A 21,852-nucleotide genomic window follows, 5' to 3' on the forward strand; every position below is an offset into this window, starting at 1 on the left:
GGCTGGGGTACGGGGGGCTCTGTGGGGGCTCTGTGGGGTCTCTGTGGGGCTGGGCTGGGGTACAGGTGGCTCTGTGGGGCCGGGCTGGGGTACGGGGGGCTCTGTGGGGTCTCTGTGGGGCTGGGCTGGGGTACAGGTGGCTCTGTGGGGCCGGGCTGGGGTACGGGGGGCTCTGTGGGGTCTCTGTGGGGCTGGGCTGGGGTACAGGTGGCTCTGTGGGGCCGGGCTGGGGTACGGGGGGCTCTGTGGGGGCTCTGTGGGGCCGGGCTGGGGTACGGGGAGCTCTGTGGGGTCTCTGTGGGGCCGGGCTGGGGTACAGGTGGCTCTGTGGGGCCGGGCTGGGGTACGGGGGGCTCTGTGGGGTCTCTGTGGGGCTGGGCTGGGGTACAGGGGGCTCTGTGGGGCTGGGCTGGGGTACAGGTGGCTCTGTGGGGTCTCTGTGGGGCTGGGGTGGGGTACAGGGGGCTCTGTGGGGTCTCTGTGGGGCTGGGCTGGGGTACAGGGGGCTCTGTGGGGGCTCTGTGGGGCCGGGCTGGGGTACAGGGGGCTCTGTGGGGTCTCTGTGGGGCTGGGCTGAGGCAAAAGGGGTCCTACACGGGCTCTGCGGGGCCGGGGCTGCGTGAGGAGGGGGTTTAGGGGGTCTTTATCGGGCTGAAGCTGAGCGGGGAGGGGGGTTAGGGGGTCTCTGTGGGGTCAGTTGCCTCTGGGTGGGGGGCCCTGCTGTGGGGCTCTGTGGGGTGCCTGCGGGGACAGGGTCCGCTGAGGGGGGCTCTGCAGGGTCCCCAGAGGGTGACCGGGAGGCCAGGGAGCTCGGGGGGGGGGGTCTCTGTAGGGTCTCCACAGGATCCCGGCCCGCGTCCAACAGATGGGTGGGGCCGGCGGGGGGTGCGGGCCCGTGTGCGGGGGGCGGGGGGGGGACACACGATGTAACCGGCCCCGTCGCCCCGCGGCCGCCCCCCGCCGCCGTGACGCGTCCGGTGGGGGGGGAGGGGGGGGGTCACTGCCCGCTCCCCCCAGCCCCCCCCCAGGAATGCGGGGTCAACAAGGGACCCTTGTTCCCGCCGGGGCCGCCCCCGCATCCGCCGCGGGGCCCTGCGGGGGGGCCGGGCCCCTCCCGCGGGGGGGGGGGGCTGTCCATGGTGCTGACCGGGAGCGGGCCGCGGGGGGGGGGGGGGTCTCTCGGACGCCTGGGTCCCCAGCCAAGGTGACAGGTTCCCTCATCAGCCGTTGCCACGGTAACGGGCGCATCCGTGGGGGGAGGAGGGGAGGCGGTGGCCGCTACACAATGGAGCTGGGGGGGGGGGCGGGGGGGTCCCGAGCGCCTGGGTCCCCCCGGGGGCGCTGACACCCCCCCACCCTACCCCCCCGAGTCATCCCGTCGTGTTCCCCCCCCCCCCCCCCGGTCCCCCCCAGGCCCCCGCTGCCGCCGGCCCCGGCCATGGCTCTGCCCCGGGGGCTCGGCCTCCTCCTGCTGCTGGCGCTGGGGGGGCCCAGCGCCGCCATCACCATCCCCCCGGAGTGTGAGTGGGGCGGGGGGGGCCTTGCACGGCGGTGGGGGGGGGCTTGCACGCTTGTGCGAGGGCCGATTGCACGAGGGCCGCCTGCACCTTTGCACGAGGACCCCTCGCACGCTCGCCCCCCCCTCACCTTGCATGGCTGCTGACGGGGGCCCCATGGCCCCGCGTGCCTGGGGAGAGCCCCCCCCCCCCGCTCACTGCTGTCTCTCTCCCCCCTCTGCGCCCCCGGACGGTGCAGACGGTCTGCACGAGCGTGAGTCTGGGGGCGTTCTGGGTGGTTCTGGGGTCCCCGGGTGGGCGTCTTGAGGGTGCTGCGGGTGGCTCTGAGGACCCTGGGGGTCTCTGTGGGGCATGGGGAGGAACCCTGGCGTGTCCAAGGGACCCCTGAGGCGTCCAGAGTCCTGGGGGGGTCCCTGTGGGGTCCCTGAAGTCTCCACGGTGTCCGTGGGGGGTGTCAGGGTGGTCTGTTGGGGGTCTGGGGTCCCCGAGCGTCCTTGGGGCACTCCTGGAGGCCCTGAGGGGGTCCCTATGGGTATGAGGAGGGCTCTCTGCGGAGGTTCTGAGGACCCTGTGGGGGTCTGGGGGTGCCTGGGGTGTCCCCGGGGTCCCCCCCGCTGAGCCCCCCGCAGTCCTGCAGCCCCCTGAGCTGACGGAGCAGCCCCCGGAGCAGCTCGTCGTCTTCCCCAGCGACGACGTCGTCCTCAAATGCGCTGCCACCGGCAACCCCCCTGTCGAGTGAGTGCCCCCCCCGGTGCCCCCCGCGTCCCCCCCATCCCCTGGCGCTGACGCCCCTGCCGCAGGTACCGCTGGACGCGGGAGGACCAGGCCTTCGTCCCCGAGGAGCACCCGGGGGTGACGGTGGCCCCCGGCGCGGGGACCCTGGTCATCAACGCCAGCCTGGCCGCGCGCCTGCAGGGCCGGTACCGCTGCTTCGCCGCCAACGCCCTGGGCACCGCCCTGTCCCTCGAGGCCCGCGTCATCGCCGAGAGTGAGACGGGGACCCCAGACCCCCCGGGCACCCCAAGACCCCCCCCGGGTCCCTCCGGGCAGCCTCCACCCCCTCCCGGGCCCCGCCACGTCCCCTGAATCCTCCCCGAGTGACCCAAAAGCTGCCCTGAGGGTCCCCTGCATCCCCCTGCATCCCCCAAATGCTGCCCTGGGGTCCCCTAAATCCCCCCAGCGACACACCCTGGGGGGGTCCCCTAAAATCCCCATGAGAATGCCCAGATCCCACCACCCCGAATTCCCTGCCGCGACCCCTCACTCGAGGTCTGGGCGCCGGGGTCCCCGGCTGATTTCGGGGGGTGGGGGGAACCCCCTGGATGTGAAGATCCCTGGCTGGTTTGGAGGGGGGCAGAGGAAGCCCCCCCCCTAGAGATGGGGGTTCCTGGCTGGTTTGGGGGAGCGGGTGGAACCCCCTGGGTGTGGGTGTCCCTGGCTGGTTTGGGGGGCTCCCGGATGCCCGCGACCCCCCAGCCGCTGTGGTCCCCAGACACGCCACAGTGGCCCAAGGAGAAGGTGATGCCGGTGGAGGTGGAGGAGGGGGACCCTGTGGTGCTGCCCTGTGACCCCCCCAAGAGCGCCGTGCCCCCCAAGATCTACTGGCTCAACAGCCGTGAGCAACTAGGGGGGGGCTGGGTGGGGGCTGGGTGGGGGGCACCCCTTGTACGTGGCTCCCTGTGCACCCCCTTATCCCCTCACCCTGCTGCACCTCCGCAGACCCCCATAATCCCCCCTGCACCCCCTTATCCCCTCACCCTGCTGCACCTCCACAGACCCCCATAATCCCCCTGCACCCCCTTATCCCCTCACCCTGCTGCACCTCCGCAGACCCCCATAATCCCCCTGCACCCCCTTATCCCCTCACCCTGCTGCACCTCCACAGACCCCCATAATCCCCCCTGCACCCCCCTATCCCCTCACCCTGCTGCACCTCCATAGACCCCCATAATCCCCCCTGCACCCCCTTATCCCCTCACCCTGCTGCACCTCCACAGACCCCCATAATCCCCCTGCACCCCCTTATCCCCTCACCCTGCTGCACCTCCGCAGACCCCCATAATCCCCCTGCACCCCCTTATCCCCTCACCCTGCTGCACCTCCACAGACCCCCATAATCCCCCCTGCACCCCCTTATCCCCTCACCCTGCTGCACCTCCGCAGACCCCCATAATCCCCCCTGCACCCCCTTATCCCCTCACCCTGCTGCACCTCCACAGACCCCCATAATCCCCCTGCACCCCCTTATCCCCTCACCCTGCTGCACCTCCGCAGACCCCCATAATCCCCCTGCACCCCCTTATCCCCTCACCCTGCTGCACCTCCGCAGACCCCCATAATCCCCCCTGCACCCCCATAATCCCCCCCGCGCCCTGCTGCACCCCAATTCCCCCCTCCCAACCCCATGGGACACCCCTGCACCTCCATAACCCTCTTGACACCCCACAGCACCTGGGATCCCCCTGATTTCCATTGCCCCCCCCCCCCGACCCCGTTGCACCCCCACAAGCCCCGAGCACCCCTGGGGTTCCAATACCCACCCCCCAATAATCCCCCGGGCCCCCCTGCCCCTCGCTGCGTCCCGTTGCCCTCCTGACACCCCGTCGCGCTCCGTTACCCCCCCCGTTTCCCCGCTCCCGGTGCCCCCCGCGCGCAGGGCGGGAGCCGGGGGGTGGAGGGGACCCTCTGACCCCCCCGCTCCCCCCCCCCGTGTGTGTCCCCCCCCCAGGCATCGTGCACATCGCGCAGGACGCCCGGGTGAGCATGGGGCAGGACGGGTTCCTCTACTTCGCCAACGCGCTGGCGGGCGACAGCCACCCCGACTACATCTGCCACGCGCACTACCTGGGGCCCCGCACCATCATCCAGAAGGAGCCCCTCGACCTCCGCGTCGCCCCCAGTGCGTGGGGGGGGGCGGGACCCCCCCCACCTTCCCCCCGGCACCCCCAGAGTTACCCCCAGAACCCCGCCCTCCTAGGGACCCTCTAACCCCTGCAAGTTGCTTCTATGGGAGCCGCCCAAATCACTTTTACGGGACCCTCTCCAGGGGACCCCACCTTGTAACCCCCCCTAAAGCTCTCCTACACCCCCCCCAGCATCCATGAAACTGCCCCATCCAGCAGAAGCCCCCCTAAACCCATGGGGCCCACCCAAAGAGGACCCTGCTTTGGGATCTTCCCCCCCTGCTCAAGCCCCCAGAGCGGCCCCACCTTGTGGTCCCCCCTCAAAAAGCCCCCTGGAGACCCCCATTCCTTGGGGGGATGTCCCTGACACCCCCCACGGGCACCGTGGAGACTTCAGGGACCCCATGGGGACCCCCCCCAACTCTGGACACCACTCTGGGCACCTCAGGGGCTCCCATTCCTTGGGATGATGGTCTGGGGGGGGGGGTCTCTTGGGGGGTCAGTGGGAATATGGGGAGCTCTGGGGAGATCCCTTGCTGTTTGGGGGGTCCTCAGGAGTATGGGGGACCCTAGGGTTCTTGGGGGGGGGTCTCCGGGGGTGCCCTCTCCCCCTGCTGATCCCCTGTGCCCCCCCCCAGGTAACTCGGTGCAGTCTCGCCGTCCCCAGCTCGTGGTGCCCCGGGACCCCCAGCCCCACCACGTCGCCCTGCGCGGGGGCACCCTGGTCCTCGAGTGCATCGCCGAGGGGCTGTGAGTCTGGGGGGTGCCGGGGGAGGGGGGGGTCCTGGGCCGCCCCAGGGTGCCGAGGGAGGGCCGGGGAGGGTGCCAAGGCCAGCGTGGGGCCCCGGGGGGGGTCCCGACCCCCCCCCGGTGACGTGGGCCCCCCAGCCCCACGCCGGCGGTGCGGTGGCAGCGGCTGAACGGGCCCCTGCCGCGGGGCCGGGCCTCGCTGGAGAACTTCAACAAGACGCTGCGGCTGCGGGCCGTGGAGGAGGCCGACGACGGCGAGTACGAGTGCGTGGCCGAGAACAGCCGGGGCCAGGCGCGCCGCAGCCACCTCGTCACCGTCGAGGGTACGGCGGGCAGCGGGAGGCACTGGGGTCTGCGCCGGGGGGGGCCGGGGGCGCTGGGAGAACTGGGAGGTGCTGGCGTGGGTGCTGGGGGCATGAGGCGTTGGCGTGGGGGCTGGAAGGAGCGCTGGTGGCACTGGGAGGAGCGCTGGTGGCACTGGGAGGCACTGGAAGGAGCGCTGGTGGCACTGGGAGGCACTGGGGTGGGTACTGGGATGCACTGGGAGGAGCACTGGTGGTGCTGGGAGGTGCTGGCATGGGTGCTGGGAGGCACTGGAAGGAGCACTGGTGGCACTGGGAGGTGCTGGCATGGGTGCTGGGAGGCACTGGAAGGAGCACTGGTGGCACTGGGATGCACTGGGGTGGGTACTGGGAGGCACTGGGAGGAGCACTGGTGGCACTGGGAGGTGCTGGCATGGGTACTGGGGACACTGACGTGGGTGCTGGGAGGCACTGGAAGGAGCACTGGTGGCACTGGGAGGTGCTGGCATGGGTACTGGGGACACGAGGCGTTGGCGTGGGCGCCGGGAGGCACTGGTGTGGGTACTGGGAGGCACTGGGAGGAGCTGGCATGGGGACTGGGGACACGAGGGGTTGGCGTGGGTGCTGGGAGGCACTGGGAGGCGTGAGGGCAGTGTACTGGGAGGCACTGGGAGGAGCACTGGTGGCACTGGGAGGTGCTGGCATGGGTACTGGGGACACGAGGCGTTGGCGTGGGCGCCGGGAGGCACTGGTGTGGGTACTGGGAGGCACTGGGAGGAGCTGGCATGGGGACTGGGGACACGAGGGGTTGGCGTGGGTGCTGGGAGGCGCTGGGGTGGGCACTGGGAGGCACTGGGAGGCGCTGGGGTGGGTACTGGGAGGCACTGGGAGCAGCACTGGTGGCACTGGGAGGTGCTGGCATGGGTACTGGGGACACGAGGTGTTGGCGTGGGTGCTGGGAGGCACTGGGGTGGGCACTGGGAGGCACTGGGAGGCACTGGAAGGAGCACTGGTGGCACTGGGAGGTGCTGGCATGGGGACTGGGGACATGAGGGGTTGGCGTGGGCTCTGGGAGGCACTGGGGTGGGTACTGGGAGGCACTGGGAGGCACTGGAAGGAGCACTGGTGGCACTGGGAGGTGCTGGCATGGGGACTGGGGACACGAGGGGTTGGCGTGGGTGCTGGGAGGCGCTGGGGTGGGCTCTGGGAGGCACTGGGAGGCACTGGGGTGGGTACTGGGAGGCGCTGGGGTGGGCACTGGGAGGCACTGGGAGGCTCTGGAAGGAGCACTGGTGGCACTGGAGGTGCTGGCATGGGTACTGGGGACACGAGGCGTTGGCGTGGGTGCTGGGAGGCGCTGGGGTGGGTACTGGGAGGCGCTGGGGTGGGCACTGGGAGGCACTGGGAGGCTCTGGAAGGAGCACTGGTGGCACTGGGAGGTGCTGGCATGGGTACTGGGGACACGAGGGGTTGGCGTGGGCTCTGGGAGGCGCTGGGGTGGGAACTGGGAGGCGCTGGGGTGGGCACTGGGAGGCACTGGGAGGCACTGGGAGGCGCGAGGGCAGCCCTGGGGGTCCCTGACCCGTGCCCCCCCCCCCCCCCAGCGGCCCCGTACTGGGTGCGGCCCCCCCAGAGCGGGGTCTTCGGGCCCGGGGAGGCGGCGCGCCTGGACTGCCTGGTGCAGGGCAAGCCCCGGCCCCACGTCGCCTGGCGCCTCAACGGGGTCCCCATCGAGGGTAGGGGGCTGCCGGGACCCCCCCTTTGGGGGTCTCTGGGTGTTTGGGGTGGGGTTACTGGAGTCTCGGGAGGGGGGGGGGGGGCGGGGGGGTGGCTGCGGGGGGGTCCCTGTGGGGTTTTGGGTCTTTCTGGATGATATTGGGGTCCCTGGGGGGGTGTTGGGGTCCCTGGGGAGGCAGCGGGGGTCCCTGGGGGGGTGTTGGGGTCCCTGGGGCTGTGGGTGTCCCTGGGGGGGTGTTGGGGTCCCCGGGGAGGCAGCGGGGGTCCCTGGGAGGGTGTTGGGGTCCCCAGGGAAGCTGTGGGTGTCCCTGGGGGGGGGGGGTGTTGGGGTACCTGGGGAGGCAGCGGGGGTCCCTGGGGCTGTGGGTGTCCCTGGGGGGGTTGTTGGGGTCCCCAGGGAGGCTGTGGGTGTCCCGGGGGGGTGCTGGGGTCCCTGGGGAGGCAGCGGGGGTCTCTGGGGAGGCAGCGGGGGTCCCTGGGGCTGTGGGGGGGTGCTGGGGTCCCTGGGGTGGCTGTGGGTGTCCCAGGGGCTGTGGGTGTCCCTGGGGAGGGTCCCTGGGGGGTGCTGGGGTCCCTGGGAGGCAGCGGGGGTCCCTGGGGCTGTGGGTGTCCCTGGGGGGGGTGTTGGGGTCCCTGGGGGGGTTGTTGGGGTCCCTGGGGGGGTGGCTGTGGGTGTCCCCGGGGGCTGTGGGTGTCCCTGGGGGGTGCTGGGGTCCCTGGGAGGCAGTGGGGGTCCCTGGGGAGGCTGCGGGGGTCCCTGGGGGGTGCTGGGGTCCCCGGGAGGCAGCGGGGGTCCCTGTGGGGGTGTTGGGGTCCCCAGGGAGGCAGTGGGTGTCCCCGGGGGGTGCTGGGGTCCCCGGGAGGCAGCGGGGGTCCCGGGGGCTGTGGGGGGGTGCTGGGGTCCCCGGGAGGCAGCGGGGGTCCCTGTGGGGGTGCTGGGGTCCCGGGGAGGCAGCGGGGGTCCCTGGGGGGTGCTGGGGTCCCCGGGAGGCAGCGGGGGTCCCCGTGGCGGCGCCGCGGGTGCCCTGACCCCCCCGCCGCAGAGGTGCCGGGCGCGGGCCGGCGGGCGGTGCGGGCCGGGGCGCTGGTGCTGTCCCGCCTGGAGCCCAACGACACGCTGGTGGCGCAGTGCGAGGCCCACAACCGCCACGGGCGCCTGCTGGCCAACGCCTTCGTCTACGTCGTGGGTACGGGGGGCCCGGGGGGGCCGGGGGGGGGGGCCCTGCGGCCACGGCGGCCCCGGGGGGGGGGGCGTCCCCCGCCACGGAGGGGATCCCCAGGGCCGCCGGTCCCCGCGGAGACCGCATCCTCGGGACAGCCGCTGCGTCCCCCCGGCAACCGCGTCCCCATGGCAACCGTCCCCATGGCAACCGCGTCCCCTGGCAACCACATCCCCTGGCAACCATCCCCTGGCAACCGCGTCCCCCCCAGCAACCATCCCCCCCGGCAACCGCATCCCCCGGCAACCATCCCCCCCGGCAACCACATCCCCCCGGCAACCATCCCCATGGCAACCGTGTCCCCATGGCAACCGCGTCCCCATGGCAACCGCATCCCCCCGGCAACCGCATCCCCCGGCAACCATCCCCCCCGGCAACCACATCCTCCCGGCAACCATCCCCATGGCAACCGCGTCCCCCCAGCAACCGCATCCCTCCAGCAACCGCGTCCCCCCGGCAACCATCCCCCCGGCAACCGCGTCCCCCTGGCAACCGCGTCCCCCTGGCAACTGCATCCCCCCAGCAACCGCATCCCCCTGGCAACCACGTCCCCATGGCAACCGTCCCCATGGCAACCGTCCCCATGGCAACTGCATCCCCCCGGCAACCGTCCCCATGGCAACCGTGTCCCCCTGCAACCACATCCCCCCAGCAACCATCCCCCCAGCAACCGCGTCCCCCTGGCAACCGCGTCCCCCTGGCAACCGCGTCCCCCTGGCAACTGCATCCCCCCGGCAACCATCCCCATGGCAACCATCCCCATGGCAACCGCGTCCCCTGGCAACCATCCCCATGACAACTGCATCCCCCTGGCAACCGCATCCCCCTGGCAACCATCCCCATGGCAACCGCATTCCCCCAGCAACCACATCCCCCTGGCAACCACATCCCCCTGGCAACCATCCCCATGGCAACCGCATCCCCCCAGCAACCGCATCCTCCGGCAACCACATCCCCCTGGCAACCGCATCCCCTGGCAACCATCCCCATGGCAACCACATCCCCCCGGCAACCACATCCCCCTGGCAACCATCCCCATGGCAACCGCATCCCCTGGCAACCGTCCCCGGGTGACACCCTTCACTGGCGACCACCCCCATGGCAGCGGTGGCCCCCCCACAGCGACCCCTGCTGTTGCCGGGCAGCAAGCCCCTTGCCTGGCCGTCGCCATGGCAACCCTGCCTGGAGGTGGTTGCCATGGCAACCTGCCTCATCGCCCGCCGGTCCCAGCTGTCGCCGTGGCGATGCCGCCGGGGGTACCTGTTGCCACCGGGACCGCCGAGATGTGCTGGGCGGTTTGGGGGAGCCTGAAGCGGGATTTGGGGTGCCGGGGGGGGGGGTCCGGGCGCCCCCTTCACTGCCCCGCGTCCCCCCAGAGCTGCCGGTGAAGATCCTGACGCCGGACGAGACGCCGTACGCGGCGGTGGAGAACCGGACGGTGTTCCTGCACTGCCAGGTCTTCGGGGCCCCCGCGCCCACCGTCGAGTGGTGAGGCAGCCCCCCCTCGGACCCCTCCCGGACCCCCCCCCGCGATCCCCAGTGCCCCCCCCCCGACGCTCTGCGTCCCCCCCCCCCCCCAAGGCTGACGCCGGGGCTGGAGCCGGCCCTGCAGGACGACCGGGCCTTCATCTTCACCAACGGGACCCTGCGGCTGGGCCCGGTGGCGCGGGGGGACGGGGGCCCCTTCACCTGCCGGGCCCACAACGCCCACAGCAACGCCAGCGTCGTCGCCCGCCTCGAGATCAAAGGTACCGGGACCCCCGCGGAGCTCCCTGCCCGGGACTGCTGGGGTCACTTGGTGCCCCCCCCCCCCCCCGGGATGCCCCTTCGGGAGCCCAAATCCTTCCTGGGATCCCTCAGAGCCCCCCCCAGGGACCTCCCAGATCCTTTCTGGGACCTCCCAGAGCTCCCCGTTCTCCCCCGGATGCTTCACGGGACTCCCCAGGGCCTCCCAGGGACCCCCAGAATCCTTCCTGGGACCCCCCAGGATCTTCTGGGGACCCCCCTGAGCCTTCCCAATCCTCCCTGGGATCCTCCGGCCCCCCCCAAGTCTCTGCTGGAATTCCCAAGAGCCTTACAGAGCCCCTCAAATCCTTCCTGGGACCCCCCCTGCGCCCCCCCCGATTATTCCTGAGGCTCCTACATCCCTCTGACATCCCCCAGAGCCCCCCCAGATCGTTCCACAGACCCTCCAGGTCCCCGCAGATTCACCCTGGGACCCCCAGAGCCTCCCCCTCCCCAAATCCTTCCTGGCACCCCTTTCCCCCCCCCCCCCTCGTTAACCCCTTGCCGCCCCCGGCAGCGGCGACGCAGATCGAGGTGCCCCCCCAGAGCACAACGGCCAAGAAGGGGGAGACGGTGACCTTCCGCTGCGTGGCCGCCTTCGACCCCGGGCTGGCTCCCCACGGCCTCGAGTGGCGCCGGGACGGGCAGCTGCTGCGCGACACGGCCGACAGCGACAAGTGAGGGGGGCTGGGGGGGGGCTGGGGGGGTCCCGGGCCCCCCCCGGGCGGCTGACGGCGCCCACCCCCTCGCCGCAGGTACCTGCTGAGCGGGGACACGCTGACGGTGGCCGGGGTGGACTACGCTGACCAGGGGACCTTCTCCTGCCGTGCCTGGACCCTCCTGGATGCTGCAGAGGCCGAGGCGCAGCTCCGCGTCGTGGGTGAGCCCCCCCCCACCCCAAACCCCGGGGGCGACCCCGGGGGTCCCCCAAATCCTCCGCTGCTCCCGTCGCTGGGTGCGCTCCGCTTCAGCCTCTGCTGCCCCTGGTTCTGCTGCGATTCTGCCCCAGGGACCCCCGTCCCGCCCCGCTGCCCCCCGCTAACTGCCCCGACCCCCCCCACCCAACCCCCCCAGGCCGCCCGGGCCCCGTGCGGGATCTGCAGGTGCTGGAGGTGGGCGAGCGCCAGGTCCGGCTCACCTGGACCCCGGGGGAGGAGCACAACAGCCCCGTGGAGAGTAAGGGGAGCTCGGGGGGGGGGTCCTGGGGCTGTCGGGGGGGGCCCGGGGGTCTCGAGGGTGGGACTGAGGGGAGATCAGGGGGACCTGGAGTATCTGGGGGGGGGCTATGGGGAGGTCAGGGGGTGTCAAGAGGAGTTCAGGGCTGTTGGGAGCTGATGGGGTCCTGGAGAGGGGACTGGGGGAGGCATCAGGGTGGCCTTGGGGGGGTCCGGAGGTCACGGGGGGGGGGCAGGGGGAACCGGAGGGGTTCAGGGGTGCTCCTGGTGTGCAGGGAGGAGTCTGGGGCTGCAGGAGGAGGGGCAGGGCTGGGGGGGGGGGATTTGGGGGTGCTGGGGGATTCGGGGGACGCTCGTAACCCCCCCTGTCCCACCCCCACCCCCCCCAGAGTTCGTGGTGGAGGAGGAGGAGGGCATCTTCGCACCCGGGCGCTTCGTGGAGCGGCTGACGGTGCCGGGGGGGGCAGCCCTGGGCCCCCCTCACCCTCTCGCCCTACGGCCGCTACCGCTTCCGGGTGCTGGCGGCCAACGCCTACGGCCGGGGGGACCCCAGCACCCCCAGCGCCCCCATCTCCACGCCCGCCGCGGGGTGAGTGCCCCCCGGGACCCCAAAGCCCCCATCTGCACCCCCCCCCGGTGGGTGAGTGCCCCCCAGACTCTGCCTGCGACCCCCCCCAGTGCCCCATTGGGGCAAGGGCCTCCCAGGCACCCTGAGGACCCCAAAACCCATTTGCCCCCCCCCCGGGTAAGACACCTCCACCCCCCCAAAACGCTTCTGGGGCCGTGAGCCCCTCCCCAGGGACCCCACTTTGCCCAGGGAGACCCCAAACCTGCCCTCGCGCCCCTGTATCCCACGCTCAGCGGGTGCTGACCCCCCCGAGGGGTTTGGGGGTGTCTCTGGTCCCCTGCCAAAGGGTCTGTGGGAATTGGGGGGGGGGGTCTCTGAGCCTGCGTTCCCCCCCCCCACCCAGCCCCCGAGCGCAACCCCGGGGGGGTCAAGGGTGAAGGCAACGAGACCAACAACCTGGTCATCACCTGGCAGGTACGGGGGGGCCGGGGGTCCCTGCAGGGGGGGCTTCGGGGGGGCTGGGGCAGGTTTGGGGGGGGCGGGAAGGTGGCTGGCAGGTTTGGGGTCTCCCTTTGGCCTGGGGGGACGTTGGGGGGCTCGGGGAAGACTTGAGGCGCTCTCTGGTGCTTGGGGTGGGCTCAGAGCAGGTTAGGGGGCTCAGGGGGTCTTGTGGTCGTTTTGGGGGGGGTCCCTTCGGCTCGGGGCAGGTTTGGGGGAGGGGGGGGGGGGGTCAGAGGGGCCCAGAGCTGGCTGCGGGGTGCAGGGAGCTCGTCCGTCTCGGGCCGGGTTCTGGGGGTTGGGGGGCAGGTTTTGGGGGGTTTTTCTACCCTGGGGGAGGGGTGGGGAGCTCGGAGGGAGCTGGGGGGGTCCCTCCAGGTGGGGGGGGGGCTCAGAGGGGCCCAGAGCTGGCTGCGGGGTGCAGGGAGCTCGTCCGTCTCGGGCCGGGTTCTGGGGGTTGGGGGGCAGGTTTTGGGGGGTCTTCTACCCTGGGGGAGGGGTGGGGAGCTCGGAGGGAGCTGGGGGGGGTCCCCTCCAGGTGGGGGAGGGCTCAGAGGGGCCCAGAGCTGGCTGTGGGGTGCAGGGAGCTCGTCCGTCTCGGGCCGGGTTCTGGGGGTTGGGGGGCAGGTTTTGGGGGGTCTTCTACCCTGGGGGAGGGGTGGGGAGCTCGGAGGGAGCTGGGGGGGTCCCTCCAGGCGGGGGTCCGGTCCGTGGGGTGGATTTGGGGGTTCGGGGGGGGGCACTGAGGCCCTGCCCGCAGCCGCTGGCGCCGGGGGAGTGGAACGCGGCCGAGGGTGCGGTACCGGGTGCAGTGGCGGGCGCTGGAGCCGGGCGCTGAGCGGCTGGCGCGAGGAGACGGTGGGGGGCCCCCCCGTCGTGGTGGGGGGGCACCCCCACCTTCAGCCCCTACGAGATCCGGGTGCAGGCGGTCAACGACGCCGGGAAGGGCCCCGATCCCCTCGTCGTCGTCGGCTACTCCGGGGAGGACCGTGAGTAGGGGGCCCCCGGACCCCCCCTGTGTGGGGTGGGGGGCAACTGGGGGGGCTGTCGGGGGGGAGGGGCCCGAATCTGGGGGTGCGGAGAGACCCCCAGGAAGGGGAATTCTGAATCTTGGGGTGGAGAGAGACCCCCAGGAAGGGGAACTCCGAATCTGGGGGTGCAGGGAGACCACCAGGAAGGGGAATTCTGAATCTGGGGGTGCAGGGAGACCCCCTGGAAGGGGAATTCTGAATCTGGGGGTGCAGGGAGACCCCCAGGAAGGGGAACTCCGAATCTGGGGGTGCAGAGAGACCCCCAGGAAGGGGAATTCTGAATCTGGGGGTGCAGGAGACCCCCTGGAAGGGGAACTCCGAATCTGGGGGTGCAGAGAGACCCCCAGGAAGGCGAACTCCGAATCTGGGGGTGCAGAGAGACCCCCAGGAAGGGGAATTCTGAATCTGGGGGTGCAGAGAGGCCCCCAAGAAGGGGAATTCTGAATCTGGGGGTGCAGGGAGACCCCCTGGAAGGGGAGGACCCCGACCTGGGGCTGCTGAGACCCAAAAGTGGGGAGACCCCAAATCTGGGGGTGCTGAGAGGCACCAAGGTGGGGGTCCCCAATTCTGGGGGTGGAGAGACCCCGGTGGGGGGGGGGTCTCAGATCGGAGGGTGCTGAGGGGACAGTGGGGGGGCCCCGAATCTGGGGCTGCTGGGGGGGAGTTTTGGGGGTCCTGACCTATATCGGGGGTGGGGTTGGGGGCTCCCCGTTTTGGGGGGCGCCTCTGTCTGGGGGGGTCTCAGGGATGCAGCCCCCCCCGGTGCACGGCTCTGGGGGGCTCACAGTGCCACGTGCCCCCCCTCAGTGCCGCTGGCGTACCCCGAAAACGTGGGGGTGGAGATCCTGAACAGCACCAGCGTGCGGGTGCGCTGGAGCCTGGGGGGGGCCCCCCGAGACCTGCGGGGGCACCTCCGCGGATTTCGGGTAAGGGGGGGCTGGGGGGCAGGAAGGGGGGGGGTACAGGGGGCTCTGTGGGGTGTGGGGGGTGCAGGGGGGGCTGCTGGGGTGTGGGGGTGCAGGGGGTGCTCTGTGGGGTGTGGGGGTTCAGGGGGGGGCTGCTGGGGGTGGGGGTGCAGGGGGCTGCTGGGGTGTGGGGGTGCAGGGGGGGCTCTGTGGGGTGTGGGGGTGCAGGGGGGGCTGCGGGGGGATGTGGGGGTACAGGGGGGCTCTGTGGGGTGTGGGGGTGCAGGGGGGGGCTGCTGGGATGTGGGGGTGCAGGGGGGCTCTGTGGGGGTGTGGGGGGTGCAGGGGGGGCTGCTGGATGTGGGGGTGCAGGGGGGCTGCTGGGGGGTGGGGGTGCAGGGGGGCTCTGTGGGGTGTGGGGGTGCAGGGGGGGGCTGCTGGGGGTGGGGGGTTGCAGGGGGGCTGCTGGGGTGGGGTACAGGGGGGGCTCTGTGGGGTGTGGGGGTGCAGGGGCTCTGTGGGGTGTGGGGGTGCAAGGGGGGCTGCTGGGGTGTGGGGGGTGCAGGGGGGGCTGCTGGGGTGTGGGGTTGCAGGGGGGCTCTGGATGGGGTGGGGTACAGGGGGGGCTTCTGGGATGTGGGGGTACAGGGGGGGCTGCTGGGATGTGGGGGTGCAGGGGTGGCTGCGGGGGGGATGTGGGGGTGCAGGGGGCTGCTGCTGGGGGTGGGGTGCAGGGGGGCTGGCGGGGGGATGTGGGGGTGCAGGGGGGCTGCTGGGGGTGGGTGCAGGGGGGCTTGCGGGGGGATGTGGGGGTACAGGGGGGCTGCTGGGGTGTGGGGGTACAGGGGGGCTGCTTGGGTGTGGGGTGCAGGGGGCTCTGTGGGGTGTGGGGGTGCAGGGGGGGCTGCTGGGATGTGGGGGTGCAGGGGGGCTCTGTGGGGTGTGGGGGCGCAGGGGGCTCTGTGGGGTGGGGGGGTGCAGGGGGGCTCTGTGGGGTGGGGGGGTGGTTCAGGGGCGTGGGGACAGCTTGGGGGGGTCCCTGACGCCCCCCGCCCCGCCCCAGGTGCTGTACTGGCGCGAGGGCTGGGTGGGGGGAGCGCGCGCGCGCCGCCAGGCCCCCCCCCGCCCCGGCCGGGGGGCACCCGGGGGTGCTGACGGTGTCCCGGCGAGGCCAGCGGGGTGCTGCTGGGGGGGCTGCGCCCCTGGAGCCGCTACCGCCTCCAGGTGGTCGTCTTCAACGGGCGGGGGGACGGCCCCCCCAGCGACGAGATCCGCTTCGACACCCCCGAGGGAGGTGAGGCCCCCCCGGGACCCCCGACTCTGTCCTGGGGACCCCCGGGACCCCCGGGCCGCCCTTGGGGATCCGGGAAAACCTCGGAGGGACCCCGGCTGCCCCTGGCAGCCCTCGAGCTCCATCCCAGGGACCCCCGGCTCCCACGGGGACCCCCCAAATGCTCCTGGGGACCCCCAAGTGCTCCTGGGGACCCTCAAGTGCTTCTGGGGACCCCTAAATGCTCCTCAGGACCCCACCAAGTGCTCCTGGGGACCCCCAAGTGCTCCTCGGGACCCCCAAGTGCTCCTGGGGACCCCTAAATGCTCCTGGGGACCCTCAAGTGCTCCTGGGGACCCCTAAGTACTCCTGGGGACCCCCAAGTGCTCCTGGGGACCCCCCCAAATGCTCCTGGGGACCCCCAAGTGCTCCTCGGGACCCCAAATGCTCCTGGGGACCCCCAAGTGCTCCTCGGGACCCCCAAGTGCTCCTGGGGACCCCCCCAATGCTCCTGGGGACCCCATCAAGTGCTCCTGGGGACCCTCAAGTGCTCCTGGGGACCCCCCCCAAATGCTCCTGGGGACCCCCAAATGCTCCTCGGGACCCCCCCCAAATGCTCCTGGGGACCCCCATGTGCTCCTGGGGACCCCCCCCAAATGCTCCTGGGGACCCCCATGTGCTCCTGGGGACCCCTAAATGCTCCTGGGGACCCCCCCAAATGCTCCTGGGAACCCCCAAGTGCTCCTGGGGACCCCTAAATGCTCCTGGGGACCCCAAAGTGCTCCTGGGGAACCCCCCAAATGCTCCTGGGGACCCCTAAATGCTCCTGGGGACCCCCAAATGCTCCTGGGGGACCCCCAAGTGCTCCTGGGGACCCCTACACACCCCTGGGGACCCCCAAGACCCTCCTGGCTCCCCCCTTGTCCCAGGCGTGCTCGTCCCCCTCTCCCCCCCGGGGGTCCCCTCTGTCCCCGTGGGGTGTCCCCCTCTGTCCCCGTGGGGGTCCCCACGCTCCCCAGTGGGGGGCCCCCGCCTTGGCCGTTGGGGGTCGCTGACGCTGCCCCCCCCCCCCCCCCCCCCCCCAGTGCCGGGCCCCCCCGAGGAGCTGCAGGTGGAGCGCGTGGGCGAGACGACCCTGGCCCTGGAGTGGAAGCGCCCGCGGCACCCCAACGGGCTCCTCACCGGCTTCCTGCTCCAGTACCACCAGGGTGCGCTGCTGGGCGCGTACTGGGGAGCGCTGGGAGCGGGCGCCGCGGCCGCTAGGGGGCACTGCGAGCTCGGGGAGGGGGCGCTGGGCGGTGGGACGGAGGGCACTGGGTGGGGGGTGCTCCAGTACCACCAGGGGTGCGCTGCTGGGCGCGTACTGGGAGCGGGCGCCGCGGCCGCTAGGGGGCACTGCGAGCTCGGGGGGGGGGCGCTGGGCGGTGGGACGGAGGGCACTGGGTGGGGGTGCTGGGAGCGCTGGAGATGCTGGGGGGCATCTGAGGGCGTTTGGGGGTTCGGGGGGGGGATGTGTGGGTCTGGGGGGTACGTGGAGGTTTGGGGGGGCTGCAAGGGGGGTTGGGGTAGTCGGGGGGGGCACGTGGGAATGTGTGGGATTTGGGGGGGACTTGGAAAGGGATTTGGGGGGGGGCGTGTGGGAGTTTGGAGGGGCACGGGGCACACGTGCCCATCCCCCCCCATGGGGCTATGTGGGGGAACTGGGGGCGCTTGGGGGGGTGGGGGGGGCGTGGGGATGGGGGAGGCGCTTGGGGATGTGGGGGTGCGTGGGGGGATGTGGGGGGGCGCTTGGGGATGTGGGGGGGATGTGGGGGCACGTGGGGATGGTGGGGGATGTGGGGGTGCGTGGGGGGGCTGTGGGGGGCGCTTGGGGGGCGTGGGGGGGGCACTTGGGGGATGTTTGTGGGGCACTTGGGGGATGTGGGGGGGTGCATGGGGGGATGTGGGGGGGGCGCTTGGGTATGTGGGGGTGCATGGGGGGATGGGGGGGGGTCTTGGGGATGTGTGGGGGTGTGTGGGGGGGGATGTGGGGGGGGGGCTTGGGGATGTGGGGGGTGCATGGGGGGATGTGGGAGTGCATGGAGGGATGGGGGGCTTGGGGGGATGTGGGGGGGGGCGCTTGGGTATGTGGGGGTGCGTGGGGGGATGTGGGGGGGGGGGTCTTGGGGATGTTGTGGGGTGCGTGGGGGGCTGTGGGCGTGCGTGGGGGGATGTGGGGGGGGGTCTTGGGGATGTGTGGGGGTGCGTGGGGGGATGTGAGGGCACACTTGGGGGATGTGGGGGTGCATGGGGGGATGTGGGGGGGCTGAGGGGGGGCGCGTGGGGATGTGGGGTGTGCGTGGGGGGCCGCGGGGGGTGCCTGGCAGGGCGCTGAGGCTGCCCCACAGTGAACCGGACGGAGGGGGGGGGCCGCCCCACGAGGTCTCCTTCCCGGCCGGGACCCTCAACGCCACCCTGGGGCGCCTGGCCCCCCGCGGGCGCTACCGCTTCGCCCTGCGCGCCCTGACCCGCCTGGGCCCCGGGCCCGCGCTGCTGCGCCAGGCCAGCCTGCTGCCCGAGCCCGGTGGGTGCGGGGGGGGGGGTCACCCCGAGACGGCCGGGGGGGGCTGGGGGGGCTGCTGGGACCCCCCCAGCTGGGGCACCCCAGAGGCGCTGGGTTCGCGGGGGGTCCCAGCCCCGGGGGGGACCCCAGACGCTGGCTGCCGTCCCCGCCACGTCGGGTGCTGCAGACTGGGGGGGTTTGGGGGGGGATTTGGGGGGGTTGGGGGGTGGGGGCATTTCCACTGAGCACCCCCCCCCCCACAGTGCTGCCGGGGCCGGCTGGGACCCCCCCAGCTGGGGGACCCCGGAGGCGCCGGGTTCTCGGGGGTCCCAGTCTGGGGGGGGACCCCAGATGCTGGCGTCGGGCGCTGCAGACCGGGGGGGGTTTGGGGGGGGGGGGTTTGGGGGGGTTGGGGGGGGGGCATTTCCACTGAGCCCCCCCCCCCCCGCAGTGCTGCCGGTCCTGGGGAGCGTGGTGGTGGGCGAGGTGGGGGAGGACTTCACCGTCCTGCACTGGACCCTCGCCCACGCCCAGGCCAACGTGGAGTTTGAGGTCCAGTACATGAGCAAAACCAGTAAGCGCAGCCCACTGGGACGGGGGCGGGGGGGGCCGCGGGGGGGGGTCGGGGCTCCTGAGTGGGGAGAGGCGGGGGGGGGGGGGGGGGGGAAATGGGGTTTGGGGAGCCCCACGTGGGTCTCGGGGGGCTCTGGGGAAGGGGAGGTGGGGTTTGGGTAATGGGGGGGTGGGGGGGGATGTGGGAAGGAGGGGGGGTGCCCATGGGATTGGGGGGGCTCTGGGGAAGGGAGAGGTGGGGTTTGGGGGGCGTCCTTGGGTAATGGGGGGGGGATGTGGGAAGGAGGGGGGTACCCACGGGATTGGGGGGGGCTCTGGGGAAGGGGGAGGTGGGGTTTGGGGGGCGTCCTTGGGTAATGGGGGGGGGGGGGGGAAGGAGGGGGGGTGCCCACGGGATTGGGGGGGCTCTGGGAAGGGGAGGTGGGGTTTGGGGGGCGTCCTTGGGTAATGGGGGGGGGGATGTGGGAAGGAGGGGGGTGCCCACGGGATTGGGGGGGGCTCTGGGGAAGGGGAGGTGGGGTTTGGGGGGCGTCCTTGGGTAATGGGGGGGTGGGGGGGGGATGTGGGAAGGAGGGGGGGTGCCCACGGGATTGGGGGGGGCTCTGGGTAAGGGGAGGTGGGGTTTGTGGGGTGGCGTCCTTGGGTAATGGGGGGGGGATGTGGGAAGGAGGGGGGGTGCCCACGGGATTGGGGGGGCTCTGGGGAAGGGGAGGTGGGGTTTGGGGGGGCGTCCTTGGGTAATGGGGGGGGGATGTGGGAAGGAGGGGGGGTGCCCACGGGATTGGGGGGGCTCTGGGGAAGGGGAGGTGGGGTTTGGGGGGCGTCCTTGGGTAATGGGGGGGGGATGTGGGAAGGAGGGGGGGTGCCCACGGGATTGGGGGGGGCTCTGGGGAAGGGGAGGTGGGGTTTGGGGGGCGTCCTTGGGTAATGGGGGGGGGGATGTGGGAAGGAGGGGGGTGCCCACGGGATTGGGGGGGGCCCCCCCGGTACGGTCTGGGAGGGGGACGTGGGGTTTAGGACATCCCAGGAAAAGAGGGGGCGGGGGGACGTGGGGGTCCCCTGTGGGTGGGCTCGGGGGGCCGGGGGGGCCGGGGGGCGGCCGTGACCCCCGCCCCCCCGCAGCGGAGGAGCCGTGGCGCAGCGCGGGCCGCGCCAACTCCTCGCTGGGGCTGTACCCGCCTGGGGGACCTGCGCCCCGGCACCTCCTACCGCGTCCAGTTCGTGGGGCGCAACCACTCGGGCGAGCGCGTGTGGCCTTCTGGGAGAGCGAGGTGCAGACCAACGGCACGCGTGAGTCCCCCGGGACCCCCCGCCCCCCCGCTCCAAAACCTCCCGTGGGCAGCCTCGAAACCGCCACCGCTGCGCCGGGGAGCCACGAAACCGCCTTTTCCCCTCCCAAGGGGCCCTGAAACCCCCTCCAGCTGCGTGGGGACACCTCAAAAACCCCCTTTTCTCCCTAAAAGCGCCCCCTGAAACTTCCTCCAGCTGCCTCGGGGACCCTTGAAACCCTCTTTTGCCCCGAAGGGGGGCCCCCCTGACCCCCCCTCCGGCTGCTTCAGGACACCTCAAACCCCCTTTTCCCCCCCGGGGGGACCCTAAACCCCTTCCACCTGCACCAGAGCCCCCTGAAACCCCATTTCCTCCCTACAGGGACCCCTGAAACCACCCCCAGCTGCTTCGGGGCACCTTGAATCCCCCCCCCCCCCCTTTTTTTTCCCCATGGGGACCCCTGAACCCCACCCCCCGCCAGCTGCTTGGGGCCCCCTCGACATCACCTTGTCCCCCGAGGGACCCCCCAACCCCCCCCCCCCCAAGAGCATGGGGACCCCCCAGAACCGCTCTTTCCCCAGCCAGGCTGCTCGGGGGCTGCTTGGGGTGGGGGTGGGGGGTCCCCAAAGCCGGTTGCCCCCCTGCCCCCCACTGACACCCCCCCCTCCGCGTGCCCCCCGCAGTGGTGCCGAGCCCCGCGGGCGGCTTCGCCACCGAGGGCTGGTTCATCGGCTTCGTCAGCGCCGTGGTGCTGCTGCTCCTCATCCTCCTCATCCTCTGCTTCATCAAGCGCAGCAAGGGGGGCAAGTATTCGGGTGAGCCCCCCCCAGCCCCCCCCCGGGACCCCGCAGCCTCCCCTGGGGCACCCGCCAGGCTACAGGGGGTCTGGGGGTGCCCCCGAGTTTACAAGGGGGGGGACCCCAGGGCTTGGGGAGGGGGGCGGTGGGAGGCGTGGGGAGGGCTCCGGGGGGATTTGGGGGGGGGGGTGCTTCAGGCGTGGGGGGGGGTCCCCAAGGCCTGAGGGGTCCCGGGGGGGTCCCCGCAGCCGGGGGAGGGCGGGTCCCGCGGTGCTGGCCCCCCCGACCCGAGCCGTGCCCCCCAGTGAAGGACAAGGAGGACACGCAGGTGGACTCGGAGGCGCGGCCCATGAAGGACGAGACCTTCGGGGAGTACAGGTGAGGGGGGCGGGGGCCACGCAAAGCGAGGGGCGGGGCCATGCAAAGCGCAGGGGCGGGGGCCGTGCAAAGCGTGGGGCGGGGCCGTGCAAAGCGTGGGGCGGGGCCGTGCAAAGCGAGGGGCGGGGCCATTCAAAGCGAGGGGCGGGGCCATGCAAAGCGAGGGGCGGGGGCCATGCAAAGCGAGGGCAGGGCCGTGCAAAGCGTGGGGCGGGGGCCGTGCAAAGCGAGGGGCGGGGCCATTCAAAGCGAGGGGCGGGGGCCGTGCAAAGCGAGGGGGCGGGGCCATGCAAAGCGACGGGCGGGGCCATGCAAAGCGAGGGGCGGGGGCCTGCGGGTGGGGCCGAGCACCCTGCTCATCGCCTCCGCTGCCAACTGCCCCCCCCCGCTGCCAACTGCCCCCCCCGCTGCCAACTGCCCCCCCCCTCTGCCAACTGCCCCCCCCCTGCCAAACTGCCCCCCCCCGCTGCCAACTGCCCCCTCTGCTCCCAACTGCCCCCCCCGCTGCCAACTGCCCCCCGCCGCTAACTGCCCCCCCCGCTGCCAACTGCCCCCCCCTGCTGCCAACTGCCCCCTCTGCTCCCAACTGCCCCCCCCGCTGCCAACTGCCCCCCCCCGCCGCTAACTGCCCA

The 21,852-nt window shown here is 72.6% G+C and overlaps 1 protein-coding gene across 1 annotated transcript; it reads left to right on the forward strand.

Annotated features, from left to right (window-relative positions):
* Positions 1-1,164: 1,164 nt before the first annotated feature.
* LOC142359859 (neuronal-glial cell adhesion molecule-like) lies at positions 1,165-21,224 on the forward strand. The gene is given in 36 exon segments (XM_075412243.1): positions 1,165-1,235; positions 1,414-1,520; positions 1,756-1,770; positions 2,147-2,252; positions 2,318-2,505; positions 3,010-3,132; positions 4,246-4,416; positions 5,059-5,170; positions 5,309-5,493; positions 7,077-7,208; positions 8,253-8,396; positions 9,806-9,917; positions 10,011-10,177; positions 10,732-10,891; positions 10,970-11,094; positions 11,289-11,390; positions 11,779-11,846; positions 11,848-11,976; positions 12,360-12,431; positions 13,216-13,248; positions 13,250-13,285; positions 13,287-13,337; positions 13,339-13,444; positions 14,294-14,412; positions 15,455-15,526; positions 15,528-15,551; positions 15,553-15,685; positions 16,747-16,869; positions 18,049-18,062; positions 18,065-18,224; positions 18,655-18,777; positions 19,899-19,951; positions 19,953-20,021; positions 20,024-20,066; positions 20,729-20,860; positions 21,148-21,224. Coding segments are annotated over 35 exon segments (3,561 nt in total). The 5' UTR covers positions 1,165-1,235; positions 1,414-1,438.
* Positions 21,225-21,852: the final 628 nt, after the last annotated feature.

Source organism: Opisthocomus hoazin, unplaced genomic scaffold (genome assembly GCF_030867145.1).
Source record: "Opisthocomus hoazin isolate bOpiHoa1 unplaced genomic scaffold, bOpiHoa1.hap1 HAP1_SCAFFOLD_337, whole genome shotgun sequence".
In the NCBI taxonomy this organism is placed as follows: domain Eukaryota; kingdom Metazoa; phylum Chordata; class Aves; order Opisthocomiformes; family Opisthocomidae; genus Opisthocomus; species Opisthocomus hoazin.